The sequence below is a fragment of the Python bivittatus genome, unplaced genomic scaffold (assembly GCF_059951505.1).
Source record: "Python bivittatus isolate LINGU-HERP-01145 unplaced genomic scaffold, Pbiv_v1 ctg000080_np1212, whole genome shotgun sequence".
In the NCBI taxonomy this organism is placed as follows: domain Eukaryota; kingdom Metazoa; phylum Chordata; class Lepidosauria; order Squamata; family Pythonidae; genus Python; species Python bivittatus.
The window spans coordinates 12,711,550-12,739,370 of NW_028277035.1; the positions used below are offsets into that span (position 1 = coordinate 12,711,550).

Consider the following 27,821-nt stretch of genomic DNA (forward strand, 5'->3'; position numbering starts at 1 on the left):
ATGCAGAAGCTTCTAAAAAGTGACTAGTTAACAGTGTGAACAACAATAAATTACACAGTGGTCCAAAGCACTGAAATACGATTGATTAGTTTGTACCTCAGTATCATGTATAAACCCAGCCAGCGTATTTAGTTTATTGCTCAATGTAGGAATCCAGCCAATTACATTAATTCAGTAAATCATGGTTTGGTGAGCTGCAGGTTAGTATCCAGCAAGAACTGAACCACTCTAAAAGGAACACAAATCTTATGGCTAAATTGACTTGTCTGATTAGGGAAGGAACAATAACTACTTTTATGAAAGACTGGAAACCCTTTATGGACTTTTTGCTAAAAATGAATTGATGATCTTGGGATTTACTGCTTAAAACGGGTTGTTTAAAAAGGGTTTTTTTTGTAATTTGGGAGGGCAGAAATGGTAACAAGCATGCTCGTAATGCTGCAAAAAAGATTGGAAGGTGCTTCTTTAGATTTTTTTTTCTTTCCCCCCCTCTTTTCTTGACTTTTACCATTTCTCACTTTTTATCTTTTCACATCTTTTTCTTTTTTCTAATTCTCTTTACATTTCTGTAGTTTTTAATTCTGTATACATTTTTTCTCAATAAAAATTATGTAAAAAAAAAAAAGGAAACACGAATCTTGCTGCACTATTGGTTGCAGTTCCTTCCTCGGCTTTTTCTTTTTGTATCACAAGTGCATGTAGCAGCTTCTTTCCCTCTCGTCAACATTCTCCCTCAAAAAGAACTCACCGTGAGATAAGTTATGTATTGGAATCGGGAGCAGTTCATACACGAGGTTTTCTTCTAAATAATCTGTTCAGGGACAGCCGAGCAGGAGTTTAAAATCCATACAAGATTTGCTAGAGAAGAAAAGGACTTCAGAGACAGCTGTGGGGCAGAGCAGCTCCTTGCACAGAGGAAGGTGAAGCTAGGCCTTTCAGAGATTCCTGAACTACAACACCCTCGACTGAGTGCCTGAGGCATCTGGGAATTAACGAAGAGGGCCAGAGTGTCTCCTCAGCCCCAGCTTCTCCTGGAGGCGGCACTCCCGTGCATAGCCAGGCTTTTCAATGAGGACATGGAAGAATCACAGTGGGTCTCCCTGGGCAGGAGGCAAGGGCAGCACATGAGCCCCTAAGTCCTGGCCACGGTCAGCCTGATATGCTGAGGACACATCTCCTTTTGGTGCCCTGTGGAGAAATCTGTTGGGGAGAGGGCCCCTCCTCAGGGTCCAGCATCCAAATGCCTTTCTTTCTCTCCAGCCCCCCAACCAGTTAGAAAGAAATCTTGTAAGCTAGAAAATTTTGACAGTTTGGCTCCTTTAAGAACAGGGATTTGCCTTATTCTGAACCAAATTGTCACCCACCCAGTTTGGTGTTTTCTTCAGATCAGCAGCATCACAACTGAGTTGTGGAGGCCTTTCCTAATCCAGGAAATTGACCTGTACCACTGAGTTGTGGCACTTTCTCTACTTATGTAGCATCCATCTTCTGGTTTTCATCAAAGTAGCAACTATCTAAAGCTGTGAAGTGGGAACAGACTCTTACTAGTTCTAGTCAAGCCTTCAATTCTTATCCGGACAAGGCAAGGCAAAATAGGTTTAGCCAGTTCCAGCCATTAAAAAAAAAAAAAAATTAGAACATTTGCTGGGAAAAGAACACAAGTAAAGGCTATTTCTCAGACCTTTTTTTAAAGCTGCACATGTTAGAACACAGTATTGAACTCAATAATAGGTTTTATCCTTAGACTGAACCACCCTGACTGAGGTGTCATTTTGCCTCAGTACCAACTCTAAACGCAGGGATTTGGCTTGTCTTAGAGCGCCTAGAAAAATGATGTGAGACCTGTTAGTTAAGACAAGAGGCTTATCCAACCCTGGCCTTGTTCTCCTGAACAAATTAACACTAAAAAAAATTCACAGCCACCTATAGTTCCAAGAAATTGTATTTCCTTTATTGTTTTAATTTTTTTTTGTAACTCAACAGGTTTCCATTTTTTTAAATATTTTTAAAATTTTCATTATATATTTTTTTCTGTTTAATGCACTCGACCCAAAATTGGTTTGGCATGTTGAAAGGAAGGGAAAGGAACTGAAAGACAGAGAAATGGAAAGGAAGAAAAGACATATTGGACCAAAGCAGTGGAGTGGAAATAGAAATGGATCAGCACCATGGGGAAGAAGGGGAATTGAGGGACCAAGGTGGGAGAGCATGAGTCAAAACCATTCTCCACAAGCCCTGACCTCTTGGCCCAGGCCTTCCTTCACGCTGCCATTCAAAAGGCACGGCTTCACCGGTAAACCTGGAGGGAAACAGAACTGGGAATAGCAATGGAGGCAGGGAAAGGGCTGAAGCGGGACAGCTTCAAAGAGGCAGCGTGGCTTGAACCGGAAACCAGACTGAAGCTCTCCAGGGTGTGCCACCATTCTTTCTTCTGCCATCACACATCCCTTCCCTGTCCTAGTGCAAACGCTTCTCTTGCGCTGCTGTGTTTGCTAGACATGTCTTCCCTGGAAACATTTAATGCAGTCTTCCCCAACCCAGTCTCTTCCTGACACTATAACTCTCATCATCCGCAGCCAGCAGAACTGTTGGGGTAGACTAATCTACTGACACAAGAGTTCACACTGGAACCCCTGTTGGCCTTGCTATAATGGCACCACAGCACACAGAGGTGAGAGGCACGGGCTGGTGCGTAGGACCTTAAAAACAAAACCAGTTTCAAGTGAGGACTTGCTGGGATAAGGAGTCAATAGAAGACATCTCATCAAATGATAGGAAAATGGATTCCCCTTAAATAGAGATCCTATTGGAGCACCGGTCTTGTTCAGGTAATTTGAGAAGGATGAGCAATTCTCCACTTTTGAGAGCTGGTTGCTGGTTGCTGGTTCAGGCTTTATAGCTGTCTTCACATGGACTTTGCAAAATAATAACCCTTCATTCTCACACATGAAGAGTTTGGAAGCAGCCTGAGAGTTCCTAGCAGAGAAAGAAGTGCATTTCACTCTCACACAAAAAGGGAACAGAGCGTGTGGGCCACTGCTTCCAGTGATTAAGCTCAGAGTGATCTTTAGAGCAGCAGAGTCTGAGTTCTAAAGTTGCCATAGAGGTAGTGCTGTCCTGAACTAGCTTATGCATATGTGCCCCTCACATTGACTTGCAGACAGCCAGGTTTAGAGAAGACAGAGATGGCCTTGATGAGCAGACAATAGTGTAGCTGGTGAGGGCTGACTTCCCCAACCATCTTCAGAAGAATGGAGAACATAGGTCATTTCTTAGATGATGGCCCATATTCTCCACGCTATGCTGGCCTGAAGGCCAGAGGGGACAATTTGGATTAACTTGCACATCTGATTTCATTGCACCAAGACTGTGATAAAGAATGGCTCTGGAGAAGCTGAATGGAATACTTTTGCTAAAGTGAGTGGAGCTCACAGATTTGCATAAGTCTTAGACCAAAGTGTAGAGAAAGAACTGCAGTCCAGACCCTTCAATTAATGGGCTGCAAGCATAAATGAACGCCATGCACAGAATAACCAGAGACATTAAGAACAATTGTTGAATGGGAAGCTGAGCAGGAAGCCCATGCCCTCTCTGGCTATCAGTATGGAAGTAGCAATTACTGTCTCCTAAGCACTCATGATGAGCAATACCATTGGGGGAGTCTCCTGGTTTTCTTCTTCAAACTTTTGATATTTTTCATTCCTTCCTGTGACCTCCAGATTGAGTTCAATATTATAAAATAAAAGACAAATATAAAGAGGGATTCTGTACAAAGACATGAAGATACAGTATCTGTACTGTATTAATCTGCACAAAACCTAAGATAAAGACACTCCCCTGACCAACTCAATCCAGGATTTCAAACAGAATGACACTGAATTTTTTGGAAGCAGCACAACTAGACTCGGTAGTGTCCTACCTTAGTGCATGTGGCTGGAATGAGGAGAGGGCATCTGCATGATGCAGTCCCCAGGAAAACCTTAAGAAGCAAAACTCTATACTCTCCCAATAAATGCTGTTGCCATCTTGAAGGAAACTACTATCATTACTGCAGAGGGAGATTATATTCACCCACCAAATCTCTACAACCTGTTAATAGATCAGAATGGCACACATACACAAGATCTTGGATTCAAGCTGGAAAGTGCAGTGGTATCAGCTTTGCTGTGGCAGTAAAAACACCCCCACCCCCAGCGTTTCAGTGTTAGGGAGCAGAGTAGAACTAAAGAAGCAAGCAGCACAATGCCATTCTGCAACCTACGGTACAGCATAATGTTTAGAGCAGAATGTTATTTTGGATGTTCTTATGTCCCTCCCCCCAAGAGCTGTAAGAAAAAAGAAGGGGGAAAACCAGCAAAAACATTCAGAAGGCTGGGGAGAAAGATTATAACATGTGGTTATAAAATAAAAGAGGAGAAACGTTTAAATATAATTGCAGCCCAAGCAAGTTATCTTCTGAAATGTTGTTGTGTGGAGGTATCCATTTAAATTACAGCAGGATCAGTCTGCTCTGAGAAACTGGTTTCTCCAAATCACATCTCTGGATTCCCACCACTTGTTAATGCTTTCCTTAGGCCTTCATTCCAAATGCAAAACAAAACCATTAAAAAAATTCTGCTACTGGGCAGTTAACCTAGAACTCACCATTTACATTGCTTTGCTACATCAGGGATATTGTTATGCTGTTGACCACCTCCCCTCAAACATTCCTGGATGGAACTACTGTAGCTCTAGACTGTGTTTCTCAACCTTGGCAACTTTAAGATGCATGGATTTCAACTCCCAGAATTCTCCAGCCCTGGAAGTTGAAGTCCACACATCTTAAAGTTGCCAAAGTTGAGAAACACTGCTCTATACTGTCATATTGATCCTTGAGTGAAATACATCCCTATTTCCTTTTATTCCATATCAGCTTACAGCTAATTGTGTCTCTTCTCTACCCACTAATATACAGAACTCTTTGTGGCTTCTCTCTTCAGCTTAAATTTAAAATATATGTCTGTGTGTCTATATAGCTTACTCACGTTCAAAACGGTAGTGTTTTGCATGGAGGCAATTAGCATTCAAAGAACTGGGTAATGATAAATTCCAAATGTGAGAACAGGAAGAAGCTGCCTTCCCACATAAAGCTGAGAACATTTGGGTTGATTCCAAGATCTGGACACTAAAATCCTCTTCTCACAGCTCCTAATATCAATAGACTTCCTCTTCCCACTGTTTCCTCTTATACCAGGAGAGTGTATGCAATAACACTGATACTAACTCATCTACTTGTTGATTTCTTCCTTCCTGTTCTTCTCCAAATCTCACCTGTTGCATGGACCTCTAACACATAACATGCCGGAAAGTGCAAAGCTTTTATGTTGGGCTGCCAGAAACTCAATCCCCATAGCTTCATCTCTTAGCAGGGAGAACAAGGGCAGTCTTTGGTTTCTTTGTTTTCATTTTGCTTTTAATGTGAGGTTTCCAAATGGAGGTACCTCTTGGTATTAAAGCCAAGGAGGTTCCTGAACCCAGAGCCTTCCTTGGACCAACACAGCAAAGGGAAGCGTGGTGAATAAGGCCATTTGGTATTGGAAGGGAGCTGATCAGAACCACAATTTGTGGATGGAACAGGGAAATGAGAGTGGGACCTTATCTTCACTTAAGGTAATCACAAATTTAGTTGGGGGCAAAATCAAAAGTGTGGCAGAAGGAGCTTGGACTTTGAAGGGCTTGCTAGCAACCCTAGCCAATCCTTTCAGTTTCTTTCACCGCAATGCCAATGAGTAATACAACAGCACAAAGGACAAAAAGCCCTGCAATCTATTTCCTTGGGCCCTGTGAATTCATGATCTGGATATAAAGCAAAAGCTGTCTGAACACTTTTAAAAGTGCCAATTCTATTGTAACTTAATGCAGGAGTGTGGCTATTACTGTGAGCTGGGAGGGCAGGGGGAAAAGGTTTTATGTGGAAAACTCCACCCAATTCTACCATATGTCATCCTTCTTGATTCCAAAACACGCCAGCTCAAGTCCTGCACTTCAGAGATCGATCCATTTATCTTAAATGTAAAGCCACGGAATGCAATTCACCTACACTTTTTGTTATTACTGGCAGATAACCTTCTACAGTATTTAGGTTACTGGTAGAAAATGACAAATGGGTACAGGTAGCATGGTAAGTCTTTCCCAAAATTAAGGGGCAGTTTGGAGTGTCCTAGTAGTTAGAAAGACCTAGTCCAGCCTCACTGCAGGGGAAAACTGAGGAACTGAAAATGCAAATGTGTCAGGATTAGATTTGCCTCCTGGTGAAATACAAAGCATCTAAGGATCCTATATGGTAATTTATGGGGACGGGAGGGTTGGTTGTTACTAATGGCAGTGAGGTAAGAGACGAATAGAGGGACAAGGAATTGGAGGATGGGTCATCCTTCTCTGATGCTGAGAGAGAAAGCCCACACTATCAAGAAGGCCTCCTCTAAAAACAGCTGACCCTCCATTTCTGCTTTCAACAGTCATTGACCTACCAGCTCTCGGGATCAAAATCCAAACAAAATAAAACCAAAACAATGAATGATTTGAGGCTCTGGCCAGTGAAACCACACATCATTTCCCTTCTTTGATAGAATGTCACCTGGCAAATGCTAGCCTAAATGTTTCAAATAAATACAATGGTGTGGCTTCTTAAAAAAGAAAATGAAACACTATCTGCCCACCTCTGCCACCAAAATTTCTAAAAGCAAAGGATTTTCCTGGCACCTACAGCATTGCAGAACTACAGCATCTTTGGGTCTTGCAGTAAAAACTTGGTTTTTTTTCCCCACCCACAGTTGCAAAGTGTCAGTTAATGAGAAAATAACCAACTTCACCAGGATGTATGAAAAAAGTACCTCATCTGGAAGGAAAGGGAAAATGCTTCAAGGTCACAGAAATGACGCAGTATATGTTATATATTACATAAAAATTGTGCCAAAATGTTTTTTTTTCCTTGATTGTAAAAATCTGCTCTTGGTAGGTTCCCCCCGTTGTCTTCATCAAAGCAGGGATTTTCTTTCCCCTTTAATGCTCCCATATACACATGGGGCCAGAGCAGAGCGGAGTGCTATATATCTATATATATTAGTATATAGATATAGATATATTTCAAACCCAGACAGAAAAGTTCCTTGGTTCGTAGTTTTCCTTTTTCAAGTGAGTAAATCGATTCTTGGTTGTTGTTTTGAGGATCTCCTATTTACAGCATTTCAACTGACATCCCTTCCCCCTTCCCTTAAACCCCTTTCACCCCGCCCACCGCCCGCCAGAGATATGGTGCCTCTAGGTGAGACCGGTTCCTCCTCTAGCTCTCCCGGGATGAGAGCTGCTGAGAAAAGTTGGAGTTGTGCTTGAAGAGGGAGATTTGCTATTTCTTCCTTTGGGGGAAAAAAGTGCAGTCTGGGTTAGTGTTTTTGTTTTTTCTCATTTGTTTGAAAGACACAATCCATCCAGTTTGGAAAAAAAAAAAAAAAGAGTTCAACACTCCTATTTCCCCCCACGTGGTCCCAAATATGTTCGGATGGCAGCCGTATTTGCATTGCAAGTACTCCTGATTTTTGCTTCTTCACAGGCAGGAAGGAAACAGAAGGAAGATGATTCTTCTTGCATCACTACTAAATGTTGGAGAAGGAACACAGTAGATTGGGTGAGGGATTGACAGAGCTGACAGTTGCCCTCAATTCCATCCCTCCTCATCTGTATTTTGTGTGATTTCAAGCTTGGTGGCCACAGAAAAGAAATTAAAAGGGGGAATGACCATTAAATGTGGCAACAAAAAATAAAGCAAAAACGAAAATAAGCCAGCTCAGTGCTACTTCCTCCTTCTTCCCCAGAAGCAATGGTGCATCTTAAACACATCTATGTAGCTTTAAAAAGACAAAGAAAAAAAAAAGGAAGATCATTTTTCTGCAGTCTTGCCACTCTGATGCAATAAATGAGCCAGTAGAAATCCCACTGATAATCTGTGGGACTTCCAACAAATACTGGAAGGCTAGTTCTGGTCTTAGCATCAACTGAACAACTCCTTCCTTTCTCCCCACGTGTACCTTTTCTTATGATTTGGGGGTAGGTGGCCATTGGTTGCATCTAAACCCTAAGAAGGCCATATGCCTGTTTGTTCCTTTTTTTTCTTGTTGTTGAAGAACCAGCCAATAAAGTCATGGGGAAAGGAGGGTGGAGAGTGGGTGCAGGGTATTTCCCCATGTGCCCCATTCTCTGCATATGGCACCCTCATGGCTTTGATTATTGAAGCAATAAAAAATTAATTATTCAACTTTCAAACTTTCTCAATCTATTGTTCCTCCTCCATTCTCTAGGAGGTATTGTCATAAGTCTGATCTTCTTGCCTAGATACTGCTCTCTTTCCTCCATTGCATTTGCCTGGAAAAGGAACTGACATATTCTAATAGGCAATGTCTCACTTTCTGTCTGAAAAACTAAGTGGATGGAAAGATAGCTGGATAAAATGGCTACCCATCCCTTTGGCGAAGACCTCTGCCTCAGCTCTTTCTTCTACCTTCTCTCCTCCACTCATTCCCCAGCCTGCTCCATTCTCTTCTTCCCCACCATTTCTCCAGGAAAAAATGAAAATGTTCAGGTCACAGCAAGGATGCCATGTTGGGGTTGGGAGGTATGGTCCCTCAGTCCCTTTTCAGCCCCTCAAAGGCTGGTCACCAGCTGCATTTGGCCATCTCCCTCCACTGCAGGGTTCTCTAAGCTTGCTGGGACCAAGTACCCATCATTGCTGGGTCTCCGGACTTGGTAGTAGGCCTGGAGCTGGTTGCGCGGCACCAAGGCTGGCCGGTTGGTATAGTAGATCTCATTGATGGCTTGGGCATGAGGAAGCACTTCCCCAACTGCCTCAGGGCTGCTGTCCGGATACGGGGAGTCCCTCAGATTGGTCATACTGGTGTATAACGAGTCCCTGTTGGGTGAAGGAGCTTGGCCGTCACCCCCCTCTGTCAGGTCAGCTGTGCAGCTTTCTGACTCCTCCAGGTCGCTCTGGTAGAGGATGGACTGTGCCCTCTGAAGCAAGAGTGGCTCCTCTAAGGCCTTATACATAAGTTCAATTTCCATGTTCTCCTCATGTGTCAAGGAAGGGGCATCAGGCACAATGGCGTCATCCTCATTGTTGTTTCCCCCTCCCCCTGCTACCACATTGGGAGGGGGAGGAGGCCCAGGGGGGTTGGAGGTCTCAGTGGAACCCCCACCTCCCTTGACTGCACCGCTGCCTCCCCCCCTCAAGTTGTTATGCACCAGCTCAGAGATGATCATTTTTTCAAAGGCCGCAGCATCACTCAGGTTTCGTCGACAATCAGCCATCTTGGTACCCTCGGCGGGGAAGTCACCACTGCGGAGGGAGTAGCTGTTATTGAAGTTGCCATTGAGCGGGAGGGTGTCCATGCCACAAGCGTCTCGGCTGTTGTTCAGGGGGTGCTCTGTAAGGGGCAGCACAGATAGGAGCATTAGTGGCAGAAAATGGGAGGGTGGTCATGCATACCTTCTGGGGTCAGTGGAAGCAATAACTCTGGGAACTGAGATATACATTAACAGGCAAGCTGTTCACTGGAAACATATGAAAGAAGAAAGACATCCGAGCAGCATGAACTTATGAATGTTCAGGCACAGAGGCACTTATGGATGTGTTTGTGCTGGAACAAAGGAGAATTGTCTGGATGAGAATCATATGGGATGATTCCCCTGGGATAATTGACTTGTGTTTGGAGAAAGAAGATAGCATCAAACTGACCCCACCCAAAAGGCAAAGAGAAGTGAATATGAAACTGGTGCTGGAAAGATAATTTATGCTGAACTGAATTGGCCAGCACATTTCAGCAAATAGGGCTTATTTCAGAGTTCTATACAGTCTCCTTTATTTCAACAAGATGCTCTGAAGAACTGATCCGACTATTTTTGCAATCCTGTGGAAGAGACAAGGAGCCTTCTTTACCAAACCCACTCCTGGTAAAGAGAAGAAGGTGTTCCACATTGGTTTTCACTGACTTGCTCATAGCTGAAGAGCCTTCAGAGCAGGATTTTCAAAGCACAGATCCAGCAGACATCAGCCCCCCAAAGGCAGCAGGGCTAGCTAACTATGTTTAGAAGTATTCGTCTAATGAAACACTCTCTTTTCCCTCCAAAAAACTCCAAGGTCCATAATATAAAGACATATAACTCCGCCGCTGGAAGAAATTGCCACACTGTACCCAAAGCAAGATAACCCCTAAGCTTTTGAGAAAACATTAAACAATAAGATAGGGAGTTGCTTTCGCTTAGTAAGGAAGTTGCTCTCTGAATAAGCAAGGCTCAAATATTTTCTGAAATGTTGAAAGTGATGGCTGCCTGTATGAAGCAGCCTCTTACTTTCTTCCTTGTCTAGGCCTCCCTGCTTCCACAAGATTTAAAAACAACCATAGGGTGACTTTGATAACTTGATAATTAGGTCCCAGCATTCTAAAACAAAGGACAGAACTGTTGCCATTAAGAAGATATATTTCCAAATAGAAGCTGGATAATTTTGATTTTCTTTTTAATTGAGCAGGTATCTGCAATTCACTTCTCTTTTGGTTGAGCTGTGTGCAAATTGCCCAGGATTCAAGTGCATGGGATTTTAAAATGCTCGTGTTAGAACTGCTGCATCTGTGGGCAATGCCCACTTCCATGTATTAAATGGGTTTGTTAGGAGTCATAAGTGTGTCCGTGTGTGGTAATTATACATAACCTATAGGGTGATGGAGAAGAAAACAGCCATATGGGAAATGCCTAATTTAGCCAAGCACAGCCGCATGCATTACACAGCATGGATGCCACCTCTTTTGCCTATAGAAGAAATCTGCTGAAAGGCAACAGAGCAAACTATCTTCAAGCAGTGAAGGAGATACTTTAGAGAGGGAGATCCAGCTAGATCAATGGGCCCACTGCTTTAACCCAGCATGATTGGGAGAGTGGCTAGGTTGGGTATTTTTGTGCTCTGTGGGTGCTTCTTCCTCCATCTGGTGCCCACAGCTAGTACTGCAAGAACCATGTGGCTTCTCCACAGATTAAGAAATGGAAATGTAAAGCCCAAAGAGTCCCTCCCAGAGCCAGCACTCCCTGCAGCCAACAGACAGAATTGCACACGCTTGCCCATGCCTGTTCTGCGCCCACCCCAGCCTGCCAGTCAAACTAGCAATGAAGGAAACATTACTGCGAAATGGAACTGGAAAGGAGGGACGTACTGGACTCTCGGAAGCTCCCTGGAGGCAGCATCGATTAGGAGAGAAAAAGAAAAAAGAAAAGGGAGTTACCCAGGTGGCCATGGCTTATTCTCTAACATTAGACATGATCCATAATCTTCATATCCCACTGGTCAGAGTTTGGTGGAAGAGCATGTGATTTACATGGATAACGTCTCAAATTCAACCTCTGCAGAGCTGAAAAAGTTGCTCTCCCCCAATATGTACAATGCATGTACTGTAGTCTGGATTTGTATAACACCCTTTTTATTTACTAAGTGCATGAACGCAGAACCTTTTTCCAATCTGGAGCCATAAGCTCAGAAAGAAAGAGAAGGACTCTCCTTCTAGATGGTGACTATCTTACCTGGAGAGTTGAAGACAGGGGGTGAGGCAGGGTTGAAGCCCACAGACTCAGCAATGAGTGTGTTGTAGGGACTAGTCCCGCCCCGTGTCTGCAGCACGGGGTTGGTCAACAGGTGGTTCCCCATTGTACCTGCAAGAGAGAGTATACGCACAAGTGTTAGGATTCTGCAGGACACAAATGTCTGTATCTGGGCAGAAAAAGTTGGTGATGGGGTGGGGAAGGGTGGAAGAACATGGAGAAGCTCTTTGGAGGAATGGTTACTACAAGATATGCTAGACTGGAGTTCTATCATTCTCTTATGAGGACCTCCAGAGACAGATAAGAAAGAGAAGGATGATACTTTAGAAGAAAGTGATGCAGAGTATTGGGTTAGGAGTTGGAGCTTTGTGATTGCCCACTTAGGGCAGAAGATCATCTGGCTCATCAGGATTGATTTCCCTTTTCACTTGTATATTGGTGCATATTCTCATTCTGGTTTAGGACAGGTTCACTGGAAATGATGGACAGAGACCACTCACCTCGGTTAAGTGTTGGAGTACTGTTGAGATCACCTGCCATGAAGCTGGACTCAGTCTGCTTCCTTACAGTATCATTCCACATTCTCCGGATTCGGCTCTGAAAAAACAGCCCCACTCTGGATGTAACAGAACCATAGCTGTCTGCTCTTCCCATTCATGCTACACTGATGCCCTGGTTTTCTGAAAAACTTTAGTTTGGTTCCAAGATCCTCAGTTCAGTGACTGATCTGCACTAACCCCTACTGGACTTTACCTGTGTCCCAGAGTAGTAACGGTTGTTGCTGCGGATAGCTGAGGTCTTGAGGGAGCCTAGTGTGGCACCTGGCGGGCTCCGGAGGCAGCAGGATGCATGTCGCAGGCATTTGCTGAATTCCCGGTGCACCTAATGCAAAGTAGGGGGAAGAGAAAAAAGGAAAGGGAAAAATGCATTGTTCCATTCTGCTTTCGGACAAGACGTTCCTTGTGCAATGGCTTAAGAGGGGTCCAGTTGGTAACATACTGCATCTGGAGCCTCCTTTGCTGCTGCTTCTGCCTTTTTTGCTTATCACACACACACAATCATTAAGAAGAGAAAGACAGAATAGTTACACAATATCTTTTGCCTGGTGAGGATAAGAACATTTTCCAGCAACACAAGGATTCTTCATGTTGTTCTGTTCTTTTAGCAACTGTTCTTAGCCTTTCAGACACAATATTTTCTTCATGCAAAACTAAAGATGCAACATTCACTTAATTGACTGTTTAAATTATCAAAAATGTATAGACTAAAACAGTATCCCAATTAGTCAAGAATATTTTTAAAATACAGAAGAGTAGTAGTTACAAAAAAGCAGATAACAAACACTGTCTGAAAACTTCAAATATACTTTTTTCTCACAAATCTCTGATTTAATAACAGAATAAGTATTCATCTGGGTTCAAAACTAGTTTCTACTCATATACAAAATCTATGCCAATCTGATGCCTTGACCAGCTAATTGACTAAAATTAGTATAATTGACTAAAATTATTTCATCAGATAGTTCAATTCATTACTAGTCAATGCAAATTCAAAGTACCCTACAGTCAATGCTGTTTTTTTGCAAAGAAGCCCAGGCTCCTGACTTGGAAGCTCTGTTGCCTTCATAAAGCTCCTTGGTCAGCACCTTGCAGGATCAGCCCCACTGGTTTTCCTCCACCTCCCATTCTAGCTTTGTCATGTCCTTCAGTTCTGACCCAGGACTACCCACCTTTTTCTGCAGTGCACAATGAAAGACAAAGAAGAACATGCCCTGGAAAGCGTTGAAGGTAGTGAAGAGGTAGGCCATGACAATAGACTCCTTGTTGATAAAGAGGAGGCCAAATGCCCAGGTGAGGCCCAGGAGAAAAAGGAGAGTAATGGCTCCAAGTGCCCAAGACCTGTAGAAAGAGACACTAGTTAATTCAGGATGGGCATTGATAATGTTGGGGCCTTACATCCCGCATTTTCCTCCTACCTTTAGAAAGGGGTCTCCAACTTTGAACACAGGGCAAACTGCCTTGAGAAGGTGAACATGATTTTTAAGGGATGGCCTCAGTGCTTGATGAGATGGAGCTACTGGCTAGATGAACCATAGCTTGCACTGTAGATTTTATGAAAAAGTACACCGAAGAGCTCATCTACACAACAAGCCACAAGGAGAGGGACTGGAAGGACCTTAAGTGGGATTTAAATGACTTATATCCTGGACAGCAGCCTAAGACAGTGACTATAAAATCCAAGGTAAGGTAAGAATAACCAGAGCACATTAATATTTCTCCAGTGCCAACTCACGTTCCCAGGCCTCAGTGGTCCTGGAAGGAGCTGTCCTTTTCCTTGCTCTCTAAGGAAGAAACTGTGACCCCTTTTTCATAGGTTTTCTCCCAGAGGTGATTTGAGGTGGCGAGGGAAGAGAAACTATGTGTGAAATTGAACACTGGTACTTGTTCTTTAGTGTATATACAATGAAGGGAAGAGTCACTCTCTGATATTTGCTGATGCCAGAAGGTGAGCCAGAAAGAAATGGGTGAGAATGCATGTGAGGAGAAAACAAAAAATCTCCTCCAGTTCTCTGACAGGGTTGTGTGTGTCAGATGTTACTAGTCAGAAAACTGCTTAGTGGGCTCTGCTTTCTTACTCATCCTTATCCAATCATCCTGCCTGCCATAAAGCTGCCTCTTTTACTTTTGCCCTCTGCTATTGCCCTCTGTTTTTATTTATGTATTACAAGTGAAATAGGAAAAAAAAAATCATACCACACTCACCATTCACAATCTCCTACATAGTCTTCCATCCTAAATGTTAGTTTGGTGGTCACCTTGGCATTCTTTTTTCTCTTATCTCTCTCAGATATAGAGATACTTATTTTAATGTTCTGGTGTTTTAAATATCAAAGGTATACCAAATATGACAACCTTCTATTTTTTTATTTTATTTTATTTTTTGTAGTGCAACTGTGCTCCGGCCTAGTCCTTTGTAAGCTGGCCTCATACCTGAATAACTATGTATCTTCAGCCTTGTTTTTGAGCATGCATTCATACATTTATGCTCTTTCATAAACTTCATCCTATTGGAACTGATGCTATTGGAATTAGTAAGAAGAAAGTTCCAAACACTCAGAAATGAAGGATACTTTCTTTAGACTAAACAACATTCAATTTTCATTAAAACACTGGCTTTTGCTGCTCTCAGATTCCATAAATATGCTTGTTCTCAGTCAAGGTTTTTTTTAATAACAGGAAGCCGAATATTCCCTCTCATATAGCATCCACTCTATATGGAACTATCCATGTATCCTACAAAGACCTTCCTCAGGTAGCTAACATATAAGAAGGTGTGACCTCATTCTTTTATATTCAGAATATTCTTCATATGATTGTTGTGTTCCCTTATTCTTCCTATTCCCAATAAGTTCCTATTTATATCTGGACCTTTGAGTGCATTCATTTAAAAGGGGATTTCTCACTAAAATGTCCCTCATGTACAGAACTACACAGTTTTATTCACTGGTTATGTTCCCGGAAAGGTTTGTTTTCTGTTTCTGGATTTTGCGGCGAGCAAAGTCCAAGTCATTTTCTTAGTCTGTTCTCTTTAGAGCGATGCTGTTAACAGACACAGGATATTGCCATGCAGCAGGAGAGTCCAACATGATTGCTTTGTGGGGGGAACCTTGCAACAGTGGGTCCACCTCTTGGTGGTCACCTGTTATGAGCTAATCCTGGGATCCGAAGTATCTTCAGGGAAGTACCCTCTAGTTTTAATTCTAAGTTTTATATTATTATTAGCCTCAATCCCAGAATCGTACATGAGTTGAATCAACCTTAGCTCATTTTGCTTCTCAGGTCACACGTACTAGCTTGCTCTGCCTCTTGGTTCATATGCATACGCCTCAAAAACTTCACTAGGAAAGCCTTCTCATGTACACGTTTTTTAAAGAGCTACATAAATGCTCCCCAGTCATGTGACATATCAAAGATAGAGTCTATATGAATTCTCTCTCACTGACCTGATATTCCCGCCAGCAGTCTACTAATGTTGAGTGCCTGTCCTCATGACTGGGTGGTTGGAACAATATAGGGGTTCTGTTGTCACACCATCTTCCTTAGAGCCTAGCAGTCTCCCTTCCTGGGCTAGCTCAGCAATTTGGGATATGGCATTGGGTTGTCTTAGCTTCTTATCCTGGATCATTTCAAGAATTTGCTCATTCAGGAGTAGCTCAGGATTTCATCCTGTCTGCCATGCAACCATGGAGAGTATCAATTAGAATTTGGCCCCATGCATGCATGTGGGCATTATTCTAGAGCTGATATTCTGCTCAAGTTGTAAGAAGTGATTTGAGGGTAGAGAAGCACTATGTAATTTCACTGTCATGGTCAGATCATTATCTGATTATTTTAGGCTGGACACCAGTATAAACTTCTGCACAGGTTATGGACTGGTTAAAAGTATTTGCTTCAGGTGCCTAATAGATCTTGGTAGGATACATGGATAGTTCCATATAGAGTGGATGCTATATGAGAGGGAATATTCGGCTTCCTGTTATTAAAAAAAACCTTGACTGAGAACAAACCTATTTATGAAATCCATGAATTTCCTGAATTCACTTGGGGATTTCCCTCTGTCCTCTGTTGAAGTCATGGTTGAAGGACTGGCTGAGGGCAATAAAGGGTAGTATTAGAAGCTGTCAATTTATATGAAAAATTAAAAAAACCAAAGCAACATGTTGACACATTGAGCTAAACCGGAATCCAAAATAAACATAGCAAGAATAAAGGAAGTGGGCTGCAAAACCACACCAACAGTGAATACATTCTTTGCAATTTCCTGGTAAACTAATTGGAAAAACAGAAAAAATCAGCATGAAAGAACTGGGCTGTTTTCTGAAAATAATTAGAAAGCAAAAACTACTATGTCAATTCAGGCTACAATCCGAGGTAGAAACCCTCCAGATATTGCTTACTACAGTTCCCAGCATCCCTTACTAGCTAACCTGCTGGCAGTTCCAGCTCAGTTAATACCTGCAGAGCTAAATTCCCCACTACTAAGTTCCAGATTTACAGGATTCTTAAGCCATGTGCAAATCAGGGCCATACTAATTTGATATTCCAGAACTGGACCTTCTAGTCACACTGGTTGACTTGAGTGGCCTTATTCATCTTATAAACAAACAAACAAATAAATAAATATTATACAAAAACAAGGGGAAGTGGCATCTATTCTTGGTACACCAATTCAAGCACCCACTTACAATGATTCCACGAATCTCATGCTATAACAACACTAATCTGGTACAACGGAGAGTAGAACATTTCACTCTTCACTTTATAATAGAGGTTGATAATCTTTTGGTGGTTGAAGGCTGCACTTAAGAGAAACACTGAAGGTCGTGGTGGGAAAGGCAATGATGTGAAGTAGATGGGACTGTATCGTATGCATGGATAGAGCTGGTATATTTGCACGGGAGGGATCTTTTTCTTTTAACCAGGCTTATTTGAGGTCTTCTATTCAGTTTTCATGTATTTCCTGAGTGAAAATGGAGGGAACCAACACACTGATTTTCATTACAGTGGTTAGAAGGGTTTCTGGGAGCTGCTAACAAGAGTGTTCAGGGGTTGTATTCAGCCGTGGATCCCCAACTTCCCCATCCTGTTTCTTGGAATTCATAAGGGATTAGCCGCCTCTCTTGGATGCATTTGTTGACTCTTGCTCCGGCTACCCTTAAGCATGGCTCTGAGCCACTTGAGCTGGGCTAAGGATTAAATGAATTCTGCATTTCTCAGTATGGTAGATGTTAAAATGAAACTGCCTTAACTCAGCAACAAGCAAGGTAAATTCTCCCCACCAACCACAATCACTGGATTATTCTGTTATGAAAACAAGTACAGTATAAGAAAGTGCTATGGATAACACATGGGTTTTGACAGTTTGTCATTTGTAAACTATCTGCAGCATAAATCTTTCCAAATTTTCTTTATGAAGCATGCTTTTTGCTTCATTTGCTGCTGAATAAAATAGCCTTACTCTGTTTATCTGAGACAATGAGAATTCCTTTTATAGAGGTATGCAAGGTTGTTCTTTTTTAAAATGAGGGAATGACAGCAGGTTTCAAGGAGTTTTTGCAGTGTGCTGTGTTGCAAAAACATCAGCTGTCCAAAGGCCCTGACTAGACAAATGCTTCGTCCTGTCCCTGAGGAATGAGTCACCCCCAAAGCCCAGCATGCTGAAAGGACCATTTCAACCCTTAAAACCCCTTTCTCTGGAACTAAGGCTTTGATTCCCAGCTGTGAGTCAGTAATGAGATATTACTGGACCTCACAGATGGGGATGTTCTGTCCTACTGTCTTGGGAAAGGTCCTGCATTTAAACACAGAGATGCCTACTTTGTCTGGGCTGGGGCTGTTTTGTTCCAGTGTACTGCTTTAAAAGAACTAGATTCAAAAGACACTGTTGTGTTCAGAGGACACTGGAATTAAGTTATTAAGATAAAGAGCTGTTTGGACCTACATCAGAAGATTAGAAGGAATCAAAAGAGGAACTCACTTGATATTGTCCAGTCGGCTGGAGTCAGGCTTGAGGACAGATGTGTTGCGGATCATCTTGTGCAGAGTGATCATGAGGAATACAAGGTTGATCTGGAGGATATGTACAGATTAATGTGAAGGAGTGTGTGTGATAGAATTCTTTGCCTTACTGTTCCCCCGGTTAGTAGCTTTTCTCTGTGCCATTCTGAGGTTGGCAATTAATTCCCACTACAGGATTGCATGGTTTGGAATGAGATGTGCATCACAATCTCCCAGACATTCTTCTGAACTTTGGGAAGAGAAGGAATATCTAATGGGTAGGGAAGTATTGGAATAAGGACTAGTACTCTTCCCAGGTTTGGCTTGGTGCCTTGAATTCTGAGACTAAGAGGAAAATCCCACCTCAATTATGCCAAAGAATCCTGCAATGACTCACCCCAATAACAAAAGAAACAGGCCCAATGAAACTCCAGATGAAGTAGTTATCAACTCGAAGCCAACAACTGCCAAGAAAGAGCAAGAAATGTTTAGACAGAGACCCAAAGAACAGTGGACATCTCACAGCTTCACTACTGCATAATTTGGCTGGCATGCAATGACAATTTCCCAGAAATTAATCCTAGATTAATCCTAGATTAATTTCTTGTTGATCCCACTGCTTTGGTCTTCTTTCCTTATAGTATCCCTAGTCTTATCTCTAAATTCTTATTTCTTATCTCAATAAATTCTAGTATTTCTGCAATTCGCCTCTTTTCAAAGGATAATGTATTTGCCCTCTTCCCTAAATTTACACATTGGATTTTTGATAGAAACAGAACATCATTCTTGCTCATCCTCCACCAGCTGTGATTTTAGGTGTCCCCTCTACTTACGCTTTTTCAGTGCCATAGCTGCGGTAGTCAATAGCGGCAGCAATTCCCACTACCAGGGCAGGGAAACAATAGCCACCCAAGTAGTAGTACTTCCTGCGGGAGTACTCGCTTTCAAAAACTTCAACCAGCATGAGGTAAAGGTGAATGGCCTCCAGGCACATCCAGGAGAACGCTGCCAGGAAGAAATAGTGCAATAGCCCTGCAAAGATGGGGCAGGCAATCTGGGGTTGAGGGGAAAAGAATTCCAATTAGCATGGATTTTTGTGTATGTGGGGGGAATATATTGATTTATTTAAAATCTCTTTATTGGGCCTCCAGTGTAATTACTATAAAATAAAATAGCATGCAATTTATATGTTGTTAATATTAGAAAAAGAGAAGGCTGCCCTGGTCTCTGCAAATCATTTTGTGCACTAATTGTTGCTCTTTAAAAACTGTCCAAATGCCAAACTACAACTTCCATCAGCATGGCCAGCCTAGGTAATGGTGAGAAGTGATGGAATTGCAGTGTAACAATATACACAAGACCACATGCTGTTTCCATTTGTTTTTAACACTGGCCACCTACAACAATATTCTTCCAGTCAATCTCCCCACTTCCACTCGTCATATATCCCTAGGACTAGAAAACTTCTTTGGGGGCAACTGGATCATCTGCAGTTCGTGGTTGCTGACACAGCAGTGCTTAATTATATTAAGCGCCTGCTTCCCCAGACTTAAATATTACTACTGTCACTCATAACACAGAGCTGCTTGTCTGAGTTTTGATTAGCTGAGATTATACTATGACGAATGCTCTTGACTTCCTAGAAGGATCAGTCTCCTATTACTCTCTTCCTTCCTGTTCCCTCTCTTTGCCAAATAATGAGAGTAAGCTGCTCAATTTTACCTTTTTTTGTTTATGTTATCCAGGTAGACACAGAACCCAAACAGGCAGATCCTCCCCCGACACACAACTGACATAAATGGGTGATGCAGTACTATTCCTGCTATAACTATCATCATTATCACCACATCATGATCATGATAATCAATAGCATCATCTTAGGACTAAGCTATTGTTGCATTGAGCAAGGGGAAGTAGTTTACAGCAGGTAACCTTCCTCCATAATGAGCCATTTATATCTCTGAGGGGAAGATGCTTCAGAGAGAAAACAGAATTCTGCTTCCAAGCTAGTGTAAGTAACTTCTCACTTCTGTGAACTACACAAATAAGTATTTGAAAATGTGACATCTGGATTTTTTTTTTTTTTTTTTGCAGTCTAATATTTCTTCTAGTAGTACACAGAGACTAGTTAGATTCTCAGTAGAATAGCGGTCCAACAGACATATGCAAGCATACACACATATACATCACTGTCTGAATCAAACTGGCTTATCAGTGTCGCACTGATTTGGCAAGCCGAATGGAACCTAGTGAGATTCCCATTCCAGCATATTCTACCTTATGCCCCCTAATGTGCCTCCCAGATCCCACCATGCAGAGGAACAGTCCATGGTGACTTTGCACGACAGGAAGAGAAAACCATCACATACCTCATACTGTGTCTTGTCAATTCCAATAAGAAAAAGCAGCTCTGTCATGAAGAGATTGATGCAGAGGTTCTTGTGGATGGTGTTGCGGTCAGTTTGCAACCCACGGAGGAAACAAAAGGTGGATATGCAAATGGCCAAGCAGACCAGAGAAATCACAATGCCCACCCACGTGATGACAGACAGCAAAAGTTCATTGATGCGGCCCTGATACTGAAAAGAAAAAGGGAATAAGCCTGGTGTATGTGGCTGTTATGCAGTTCAGCTGTACTGCTGAATTTTAAACTGAACTTAGTAATTTAGACAGTGGTCTCAACAATTGGGTAGCCTCTGTCTGATTTAGTCATCTTCCAAATACTGCAAAGCCATTTCGTTTTCATTAACATCATAGACTGACCATCTCCTTAACATTTTGAAGGGTAACAGCTGCACCCATATTATGTATGACCCATACAACAAGATACAGATTCAGGATGCATTAAGGATTAAAAGGATGAATGTGGGCATCCCTGGAATGATGACTGGGAAACCATTTCCCTCCTCCTAACAATCTGGCATATTTCCTCCCACCCGCCTTCAGGTGATTGATATTCTTACAATTTCGCGGTGTGCCATGAGGACAGCAAAATTGGTGAGATGGCTGCAAGCGCAGGTGGTGTGGGTCTTGTTGGTCTCCATCAGTCGGCAGCCCTGTGTAGACCAGTATCCCATCATGGAACGCTCTGAGTAGTTCCAGAAAGAGCAATTTGCATTGAAATGATTCTTGTCCTATGGGGAAAGAGGAATATGTCTGGGTGTCATCAATAGAATAATGATGGGGGAGAAGAAGGTGTACACTTCCTCAATGCAGGTCGTTCAGTATAAAGAAAAAATGGATGACTTGGTACAAAGTGAATTTATACATGTCCAGAACATCAGTGATGAAGCTTTACAAAGTGTAATATTGCCACCGTTGTAGTTTAGTACAGTGGTGATTAGAAGGCACCAAATACCAGGGTATGGGATTTGACTGAAATGTGGCAAAGAAAAGGAAACAGGTAGAGTGATCCCAGGAATCATGCTTATCTCACCTCCAGGTGGGAGAGAGTGAAGATGACTGGGTCCATAAGGAAGACACGACTAGATTCCTTGTTGATAGAGGCAGCAATAACTTGTGAATTGACAACAAGTGAGGGGCTAAGTGGACCAACTTCACTTCCGAGCTTGATTGTGGCATTTTCAGTAGAGAGGAAAAATCCCAAATTATTGTAGAGGATGAAAACGACTTTGACCACCCCTGAGGAATAGAGGGAAAGGAGATCAGGCCTATAGCCCTTAGGTATAATAGACAGGATCAATTATTGCTAGAAAGAGAGGAAAAGAGACAATTGCATGATGATGGTCTCCAAAATGTTCCAGGAAAATGTTTATCAAGGTCCTCCCCAAACCTGGAATTCCTTCTCTTGCTCACCATTACGACTGTTTTGCTTGATTGTGTTGGCTGATAGCTGGATTGAGTTTCTGGTAGTATATTCATGTGGGAACACAATATCTGGCACTTGTCCCTCTGTATTTAACACAGAGACCTCCAACACTACAATGGGAGAGAACAATGGAATGGGTTAACACAAAAACACAGATCAAACAACATAAAAAGCTGTAATAAACATCCCTCTTTCATTCGAAAATTTGCATGTTTTTGTATAGATACTGGATGTAACCTTCACATCACTTCATGTTTAGACTACCAGAATAGAAATGGGGTGACTTGGTTTCAATCTCTCTTTTGTCATGCTAATTTTGGGCTATGACCTTCAAATGCTTGGTAGATGTTAAATTATCATTTCTACTTTGCTTCTCTTAATACTATATTTGGTTATAATCAGCTTTGCTATGCTCATATTGCTACAGTTAAATTGTGTGCTAAATGCAAGAATTCTGTATAGGCAACTGAACCATTTCCACTTATTCTGATCTGTTTTCCACTCCATTATGGATTGTTGTTTTCATTTTATATCTAAAGAGCTGGAGCCATTTTACAGTTTTATTGCTTGCTCCATTGCTCTGAGGTCACTTAATCCAAGAAGCAGTGACACACCAGAGAAACCTGGCAGGAGACTAGGTTTTTATATTTATTATTCAAGAGCTATGGGTTCAGTCTGGCACCAGACACAAAAGGTATGTTTCTGCAGGTTGCCTGGGCAAGATATTAATTTATAGTTCTGCAGGACACTATTACTAGAATTTTCTACACATAAGGAGAATGGCTTGCAAAACTGACTGGATTTTCTGATAATTTTGGTCTAGCTAGCAGCACATAATATGTCATTTTCATGTAATGAAATGGCTTGGATTACCTTGCTAAAAGGTTGGCAATAGCTTATAAATGGATTTGACCTCAAGAACGGATAACCACGGCCTGAGATACAGGAAGGTATCTCCAACTTCAGTAGGGCAGGATATGGTCAAGAAAGTGGCTGGGCAATTTCTAAATTCTACCTCTCCTACCTCTCCTCTCCTCTCCTCTCCTCTCCTCTCCTCTCCTCTCCTCTTCTTCCTATTCTCTGGTTTCATGCCCTGTTCTTCCCCACTTGCTTTAACACCATCCGCTACACTTGCACTTGTTGCCTAGAAAAAATGGTTTTAATGTGGTATCTGATGTGTAACCGTGTTTGGTATGATTCTCCCCATGGCATCACCATCTTGTTCAGGCAATGAATCCAAGCATCCTTTAAAGTAGCAGCCTGGGAAGTTGTGACTCAATTTCTGGGTCACTGTAGAACATGACAGACACACAAAGGGAACTGATCATATTTTATATGCTATGGCTATTAGTTCTATAGCACAAACAATGTGAAAAGCACTTTATAATTTTCTGTGTTATAACAATCTCATATTATTACTTTACTACTGCTATGTACCATCGCAATGCCTTTGTAAAGTAGGCCAACTGATGATGCTTTGAATGAGTTTCATGATAAAAAGCTATCCTAAAGCTTACTTGGGTTCAGTGAGATAACAGTAACATGCTACCATGCTATCAGGGTCTGTGCCAAGCAGATACACTCTTGTGCCTGATCAGTGAAAACCTTTCTCTTGTTTTTACCCTACAGACCTATTTGTAGATAGGCTCCTGAAGCAAGGAATGTGGAGAATGCTACATATATGCTTTCAATGTATGTCATGAAGAACAAATTAAATGAATGCTGCTTCCATGTAAGAAACCTGTTTCTCCAATGTGTCATGCAACAGAAATACAGATTATTTTTTCTATGGGTGCAACAGAGAAATAAGGACACTGCCAGGAGGTATAGCTCAAGAGCCTTTAAAAAGCAAATAGCAGCTTCCTCTTTTTGACAGCCTGCATTTGATAAAGACTCCCTCCTCCCTACGTTTACAGAGCACAGGCACTGTGTACAATAATGTTCAGTACACATTTTGAAGCAAGAATGGTTGGCTTAGAATTGCTGCAGAGAGACACAAGTCTACTGCACCCACACACTCTGTTCAGTTCCCTTCCTCCCCCTTGACTTCTTCAAGATGAAGCAGGCAGGCTGATGCTTACCAACATTATTCTTAGCAGTGACAAAACGGGCTGGTTCTTTGACGTTGTCAGCCAGAAGGAAAGCTCCCTCTTCTAGGATGTCAAGCAGCATAGTAGCAGTGTGCACCTGCTCGGTGGCATTCATGTCCTTCCATGATTCTAGGGCCTCTGGACGGAGGAGGTTGTCCACAGTCTCCACCACAGCCTAGAATGACATTGAGCTTTGAGGGAATGGACCCACTTCTCCATAGTCCATTCCCTTCCAACCAGCTCTTCTTCTGCTCTTGCATTTTCCTTTCCTCTTCTTCCCCACTAAGATAAGCTGGCTACAGACTAATCCTTCATGCTACCACTTACATCTGAAAGACAAAAGACTGGTCTGTGTCACTGATTTTAATCCTTGACACTTGGGCCTTACATATTTTATAACCCTCAAAACCTGGAGGGTCTGAGATTGCCTGTCATTTTGCTATTGCTAGTTGGGTGCATCTCCTAAGTAGAATGGGTAGATCCAAAGATGCTACCATTTATGGAAGTAGTAACTTTTGCATATTCTCCCCCCCCCACCATTTTCTCACCTAACTTCTGCTTATTCTCATTGGATCAAAATTCTCATATGGATGGAAGGAGCATTTCAATTTCTGAAATGCTAATTCTGTATTCAAGCCACAGTATTTTCCAAACAATCCACAACTGGAAAATGCAATCCTTCATCTCAGGAACCACAGGCATTGCTCTTTATTTCTTTGAGTATTATAAGGTGGTTAGGTCAGTTCTACAGGCAACTATAAGATACTGCCTTTGTTTGTAGGGTGAGGAGAAGCATAGCTCCTATGTTTAAATATTCATATAATTTATCATAGGTTTTAAAAGTTTTTTTCTCCTTTATTTTTAGATTACTTTTCCCTCCCAGCATTTCACTCTCCAGAGTTCTTGGAAGTCCCAGCCACCGTAGGTAGCATCTTTGCTGGTGGGTTTCTTCCCCGTTTATTTTATTTAGATCCTGCCTTTAGTCTAGGGATTGAGGTTCAACACACTGGGATGGTGCCAGGCTGAGAAGGTTGGTTTAGAGCCTCTTTTCTCTCATTCAGTTCAACAGCATGCATTTATGTTCCTAGTTCCAAATAAATGTTCTGCCAAACATTTATTTATTTATTTATTAAAACCCACCAAACTTTGTATTATATTAAATCAGCCATGCTGGCACAGAATGCAGTTTTTAAGTAATACGAGTAGCAGTCGTAGTTGAGAGATTTCTTGGATAAATTGTTTGTGTTCTGGACAACTACAGAAAATTAAAATGATATAGGCTTGATGGAAGTTTTCTGTGTATTGTTTCTGATGTTAGGGTTTTCACAAATGGCCATCTCATGTGGGATATGCTTTCTGGATCTCCATCTCCGCTGTATATCCAGAGCAATTTAAATGAGGACCCTTGCTATAGAAAGGACTTTTCCTGTGTTCCACCTGTGATTCAGGTAAGATTAGGCAAAACAAAAGAAAAAAGTCTTTTTGGTAGCAAAGCAAGTCCTTCCCTAAAAGATTCACTTGTCTCTTTCCCTGCAATTTCCATGGGTTGCTGAACATTTTCATATGTACTACTAGAAAGTTATACAATATAATATGAATACATCAGAAGCATGGGATATGAATATTTTAATAAATATAAACAAACAACTTTTTAATGCTGGTCTAAATTTAGGATACTTCTGAATGAAGCAATTTCTTTGAGATAGAAACATGCAGGTCTCAGAGAGGTGTCAGCATCCCCCTGAGACCCAAAGCTGTTGGCATGTTACTTCTTGCCCACGCCCATTCCTTCCTGGACTCAGAACATTGATGGTCCTCACCTTGATATAGTCTTTGCACGTCCTTTCTCTCTTATGCATCTGCAGGGCACAGCAAACAGGCCCAGAGTCAAGGATGGTCCATATGCCGAAATAGGGAGAAAATAATTAGAATTCCCCAAAGGCCTCACCCTACCCCAATACCTTTTATCTATGGGTTCCCTTAAAATTGTTTGTTCTGGCCATGAAGACACCAGATATCAGACAGCAGGTAATAAAAAGAAATTTTCTGAATGACAGTGTGAATCCAATTTTAATTTTTAATTTATTGGTTGTTTATTATTCCAATGGACAAGTTGAATTAGACAATTTCGTAATTGTATCCATTTTCTATCTTTTTTATTTTCTCACACTGTGCATTTGGTCAAATCTTAAGTTTCTGATTAATGCTCTCAGGTCCAAATCCAAAATTATTACCAGAATTGTTAGGTTGTAATCCTACACACTTCCACAGAATTAAGTCATACTAACTCAATAACACATTACCTATTCTTTGAATGTATTTATAGTATAGATCATTATTTGAATATTCTGCATTATTATCAATAGAGCTAATACAGGATACTATAGGAAAACCAATCAACGTGACCAGAGTCTATACAGCAGCAGCATCTGATGGATTGTACCTCAAAAGCAGTCATCAAAAGATTTTTCTTCATAACCATTCTCATATCAGGCTAATAATCAGGAGGCATCGAAAACTAAATTGCTAAGAGTTTAATATAAGGCTAGTCTCCATATTATAAGGCAAAAGAAAAAGAAAAGAAAGGCAAGCAGAAGTTTAACACATATCTTTCCACCACTGCATCTTCATGCTGCTAAAAGCTTTATTAAATATCTTGTTTCACATTCCCAAACTGCTATTTTGTTTCAATGGTCCAGGAAATTGAAAATAAGGTTAGGACACACAACCTGCTGAGAACAGGCTCCCACAGTCTCCCAGCTATCACACCACCATGCACCTTGTTGTAGTTTTTGCCAGCTGACTCCCTCTCAATTGGGCGCAGTGCCTGCAGTTGAGCATCCAAGATATCTAGGAGCTGCTCCATTAATTTGACAGAGGAACTAACATCTCCAGCATAGATGGCACCACGCGTATGTCGGGCAAGCTCAGTAGCAATATTGGCTGCATTCTCTCCACTCTTGATCTGTCAAGAGGAAAGAAATGTAGACTAGCCTCAATCCAGTAAAAGAGTTATGCAGGCGTGACAAAGCCTGATACCCATTGTGAAGATGAACTGTCTGATTAAGGACTAGAGTACAGGAAGAACTTCGAGGAAGAAAGTGATACCTTCTGGGCCACCTGGTTGACCCAAGGACTTGTGCAGTTGCTGAGATCAGGCCCTCGTGGGTTCCAAATACCAAGAGAAGCAAGACATTGGAAAGAAGCAATACCTGTGGGTGGGAGACCAAGAAATGGGAGAGACTTATTAATCAGCTTCAGTTGTTGTGGTTTTAGCCTCTCATCCCTACCTGTGTCCTACTACAAAAAGAACCCACTGTTAAAGGTCCCTGAAGAATCATTATCGCAGTCATGCAGAGCTGACTTCCCAGGTAGATTCCTCCCTTGTCCTTAATTACAGCGCAAATATGCTCTAGCAGCATCTTTTTCCTGCCACGTCCCCATCTCGCTGCTTCCATCTCATCCCAAGCTCACGAGCAAGAGCTACACCAGCAGTAACCCCAACAGTGTCCAAGGACAGCCTGAAGGTGTGTAAAGACTTTTAGGCTTCTTCACCCTAAGGGAACTCAGGTAATTGGCAGAGAAAGGCAGGTTGGGAAACAGGAATGAGGGCAACAAATTTCATGCCAATACAATTTTTTTGCCACCTCAACGATAGCACTATAACTTGTAGTGTTGGCTAATGGAGGAACTACGCTCTTCCTGAACCCCAGCTTCTCTCATTTGGAT

At 41.9% G+C, this 27,821-nt stretch overlaps 1 protein-coding gene across 3 annotated transcripts in view; it reads right to left on the reverse strand.

Annotated features, from left to right (window-relative positions):
• Nucleotides 1-1,932: 1,932 nt before the first annotated feature.
• The window catches only part of ADGRL1 (adhesion G protein-coupled receptor L1), a 138,962-nt gene continuing 113,073 nt past the window's right edge, over nucleotides 1,933-27,821 (reverse strand). For 2 of the 3 annotated variants that reach the window (XM_088133555.1, XM_088133556.1), the window contains 17 exons: nucleotides 27,201-27,304; nucleotides 26,872-27,057; nucleotides 25,913-25,951; nucleotides 24,084-24,267; nucleotides 21,990-22,112; nucleotides 21,610-21,815; nucleotides 21,137-21,307; nucleotides 20,543-20,752; nucleotides 19,007-19,227; nucleotides 18,571-18,637; nucleotides 18,154-18,245; nucleotides 13,346-13,514; nucleotides 12,370-12,498; nucleotides 12,117-12,213; nucleotides 11,599-11,727; nucleotides 11,235-11,252; nucleotides 1,933-9,455 (listed from right to left, as the gene is read on the reverse strand). In XM_088133555.1, the coding sequence (XP_087989681.1) occupies nucleotides 8,677-9,455; nucleotides 11,235-11,252; nucleotides 11,599-11,727; nucleotides 12,117-12,213; nucleotides 12,370-12,498; nucleotides 13,346-13,514; nucleotides 18,154-18,245; nucleotides 18,571-18,637; nucleotides 19,007-19,227; nucleotides 20,543-20,752; nucleotides 21,137-21,307; nucleotides 21,610-21,815; nucleotides 21,990-22,112; nucleotides 24,084-24,267; nucleotides 25,913-25,951; nucleotides 26,872-27,057; nucleotides 27,201-27,304 (2,924 nt within the window). In that variant the 3' untranslated portion in view covers nucleotides 1,933-8,676. Of the gene's footprint in view, nucleotides 9,456-11,203; nucleotides 11,253-11,598; nucleotides 11,728-12,116; nucleotides 12,214-12,369; nucleotides 12,499-13,345; nucleotides 13,515-18,153; nucleotides 18,246-18,570; nucleotides 18,638-19,006; nucleotides 19,228-20,542; nucleotides 20,753-21,136; nucleotides 21,308-21,609; nucleotides 21,816-21,989; nucleotides 22,113-24,083; nucleotides 24,268-25,912; nucleotides 25,952-26,871; nucleotides 27,058-27,200; nucleotides 27,305-27,821 lie in introns of all 3 variants that reach the window. The other variant, XM_088133558.1, reaches the window with a different exon arrangement.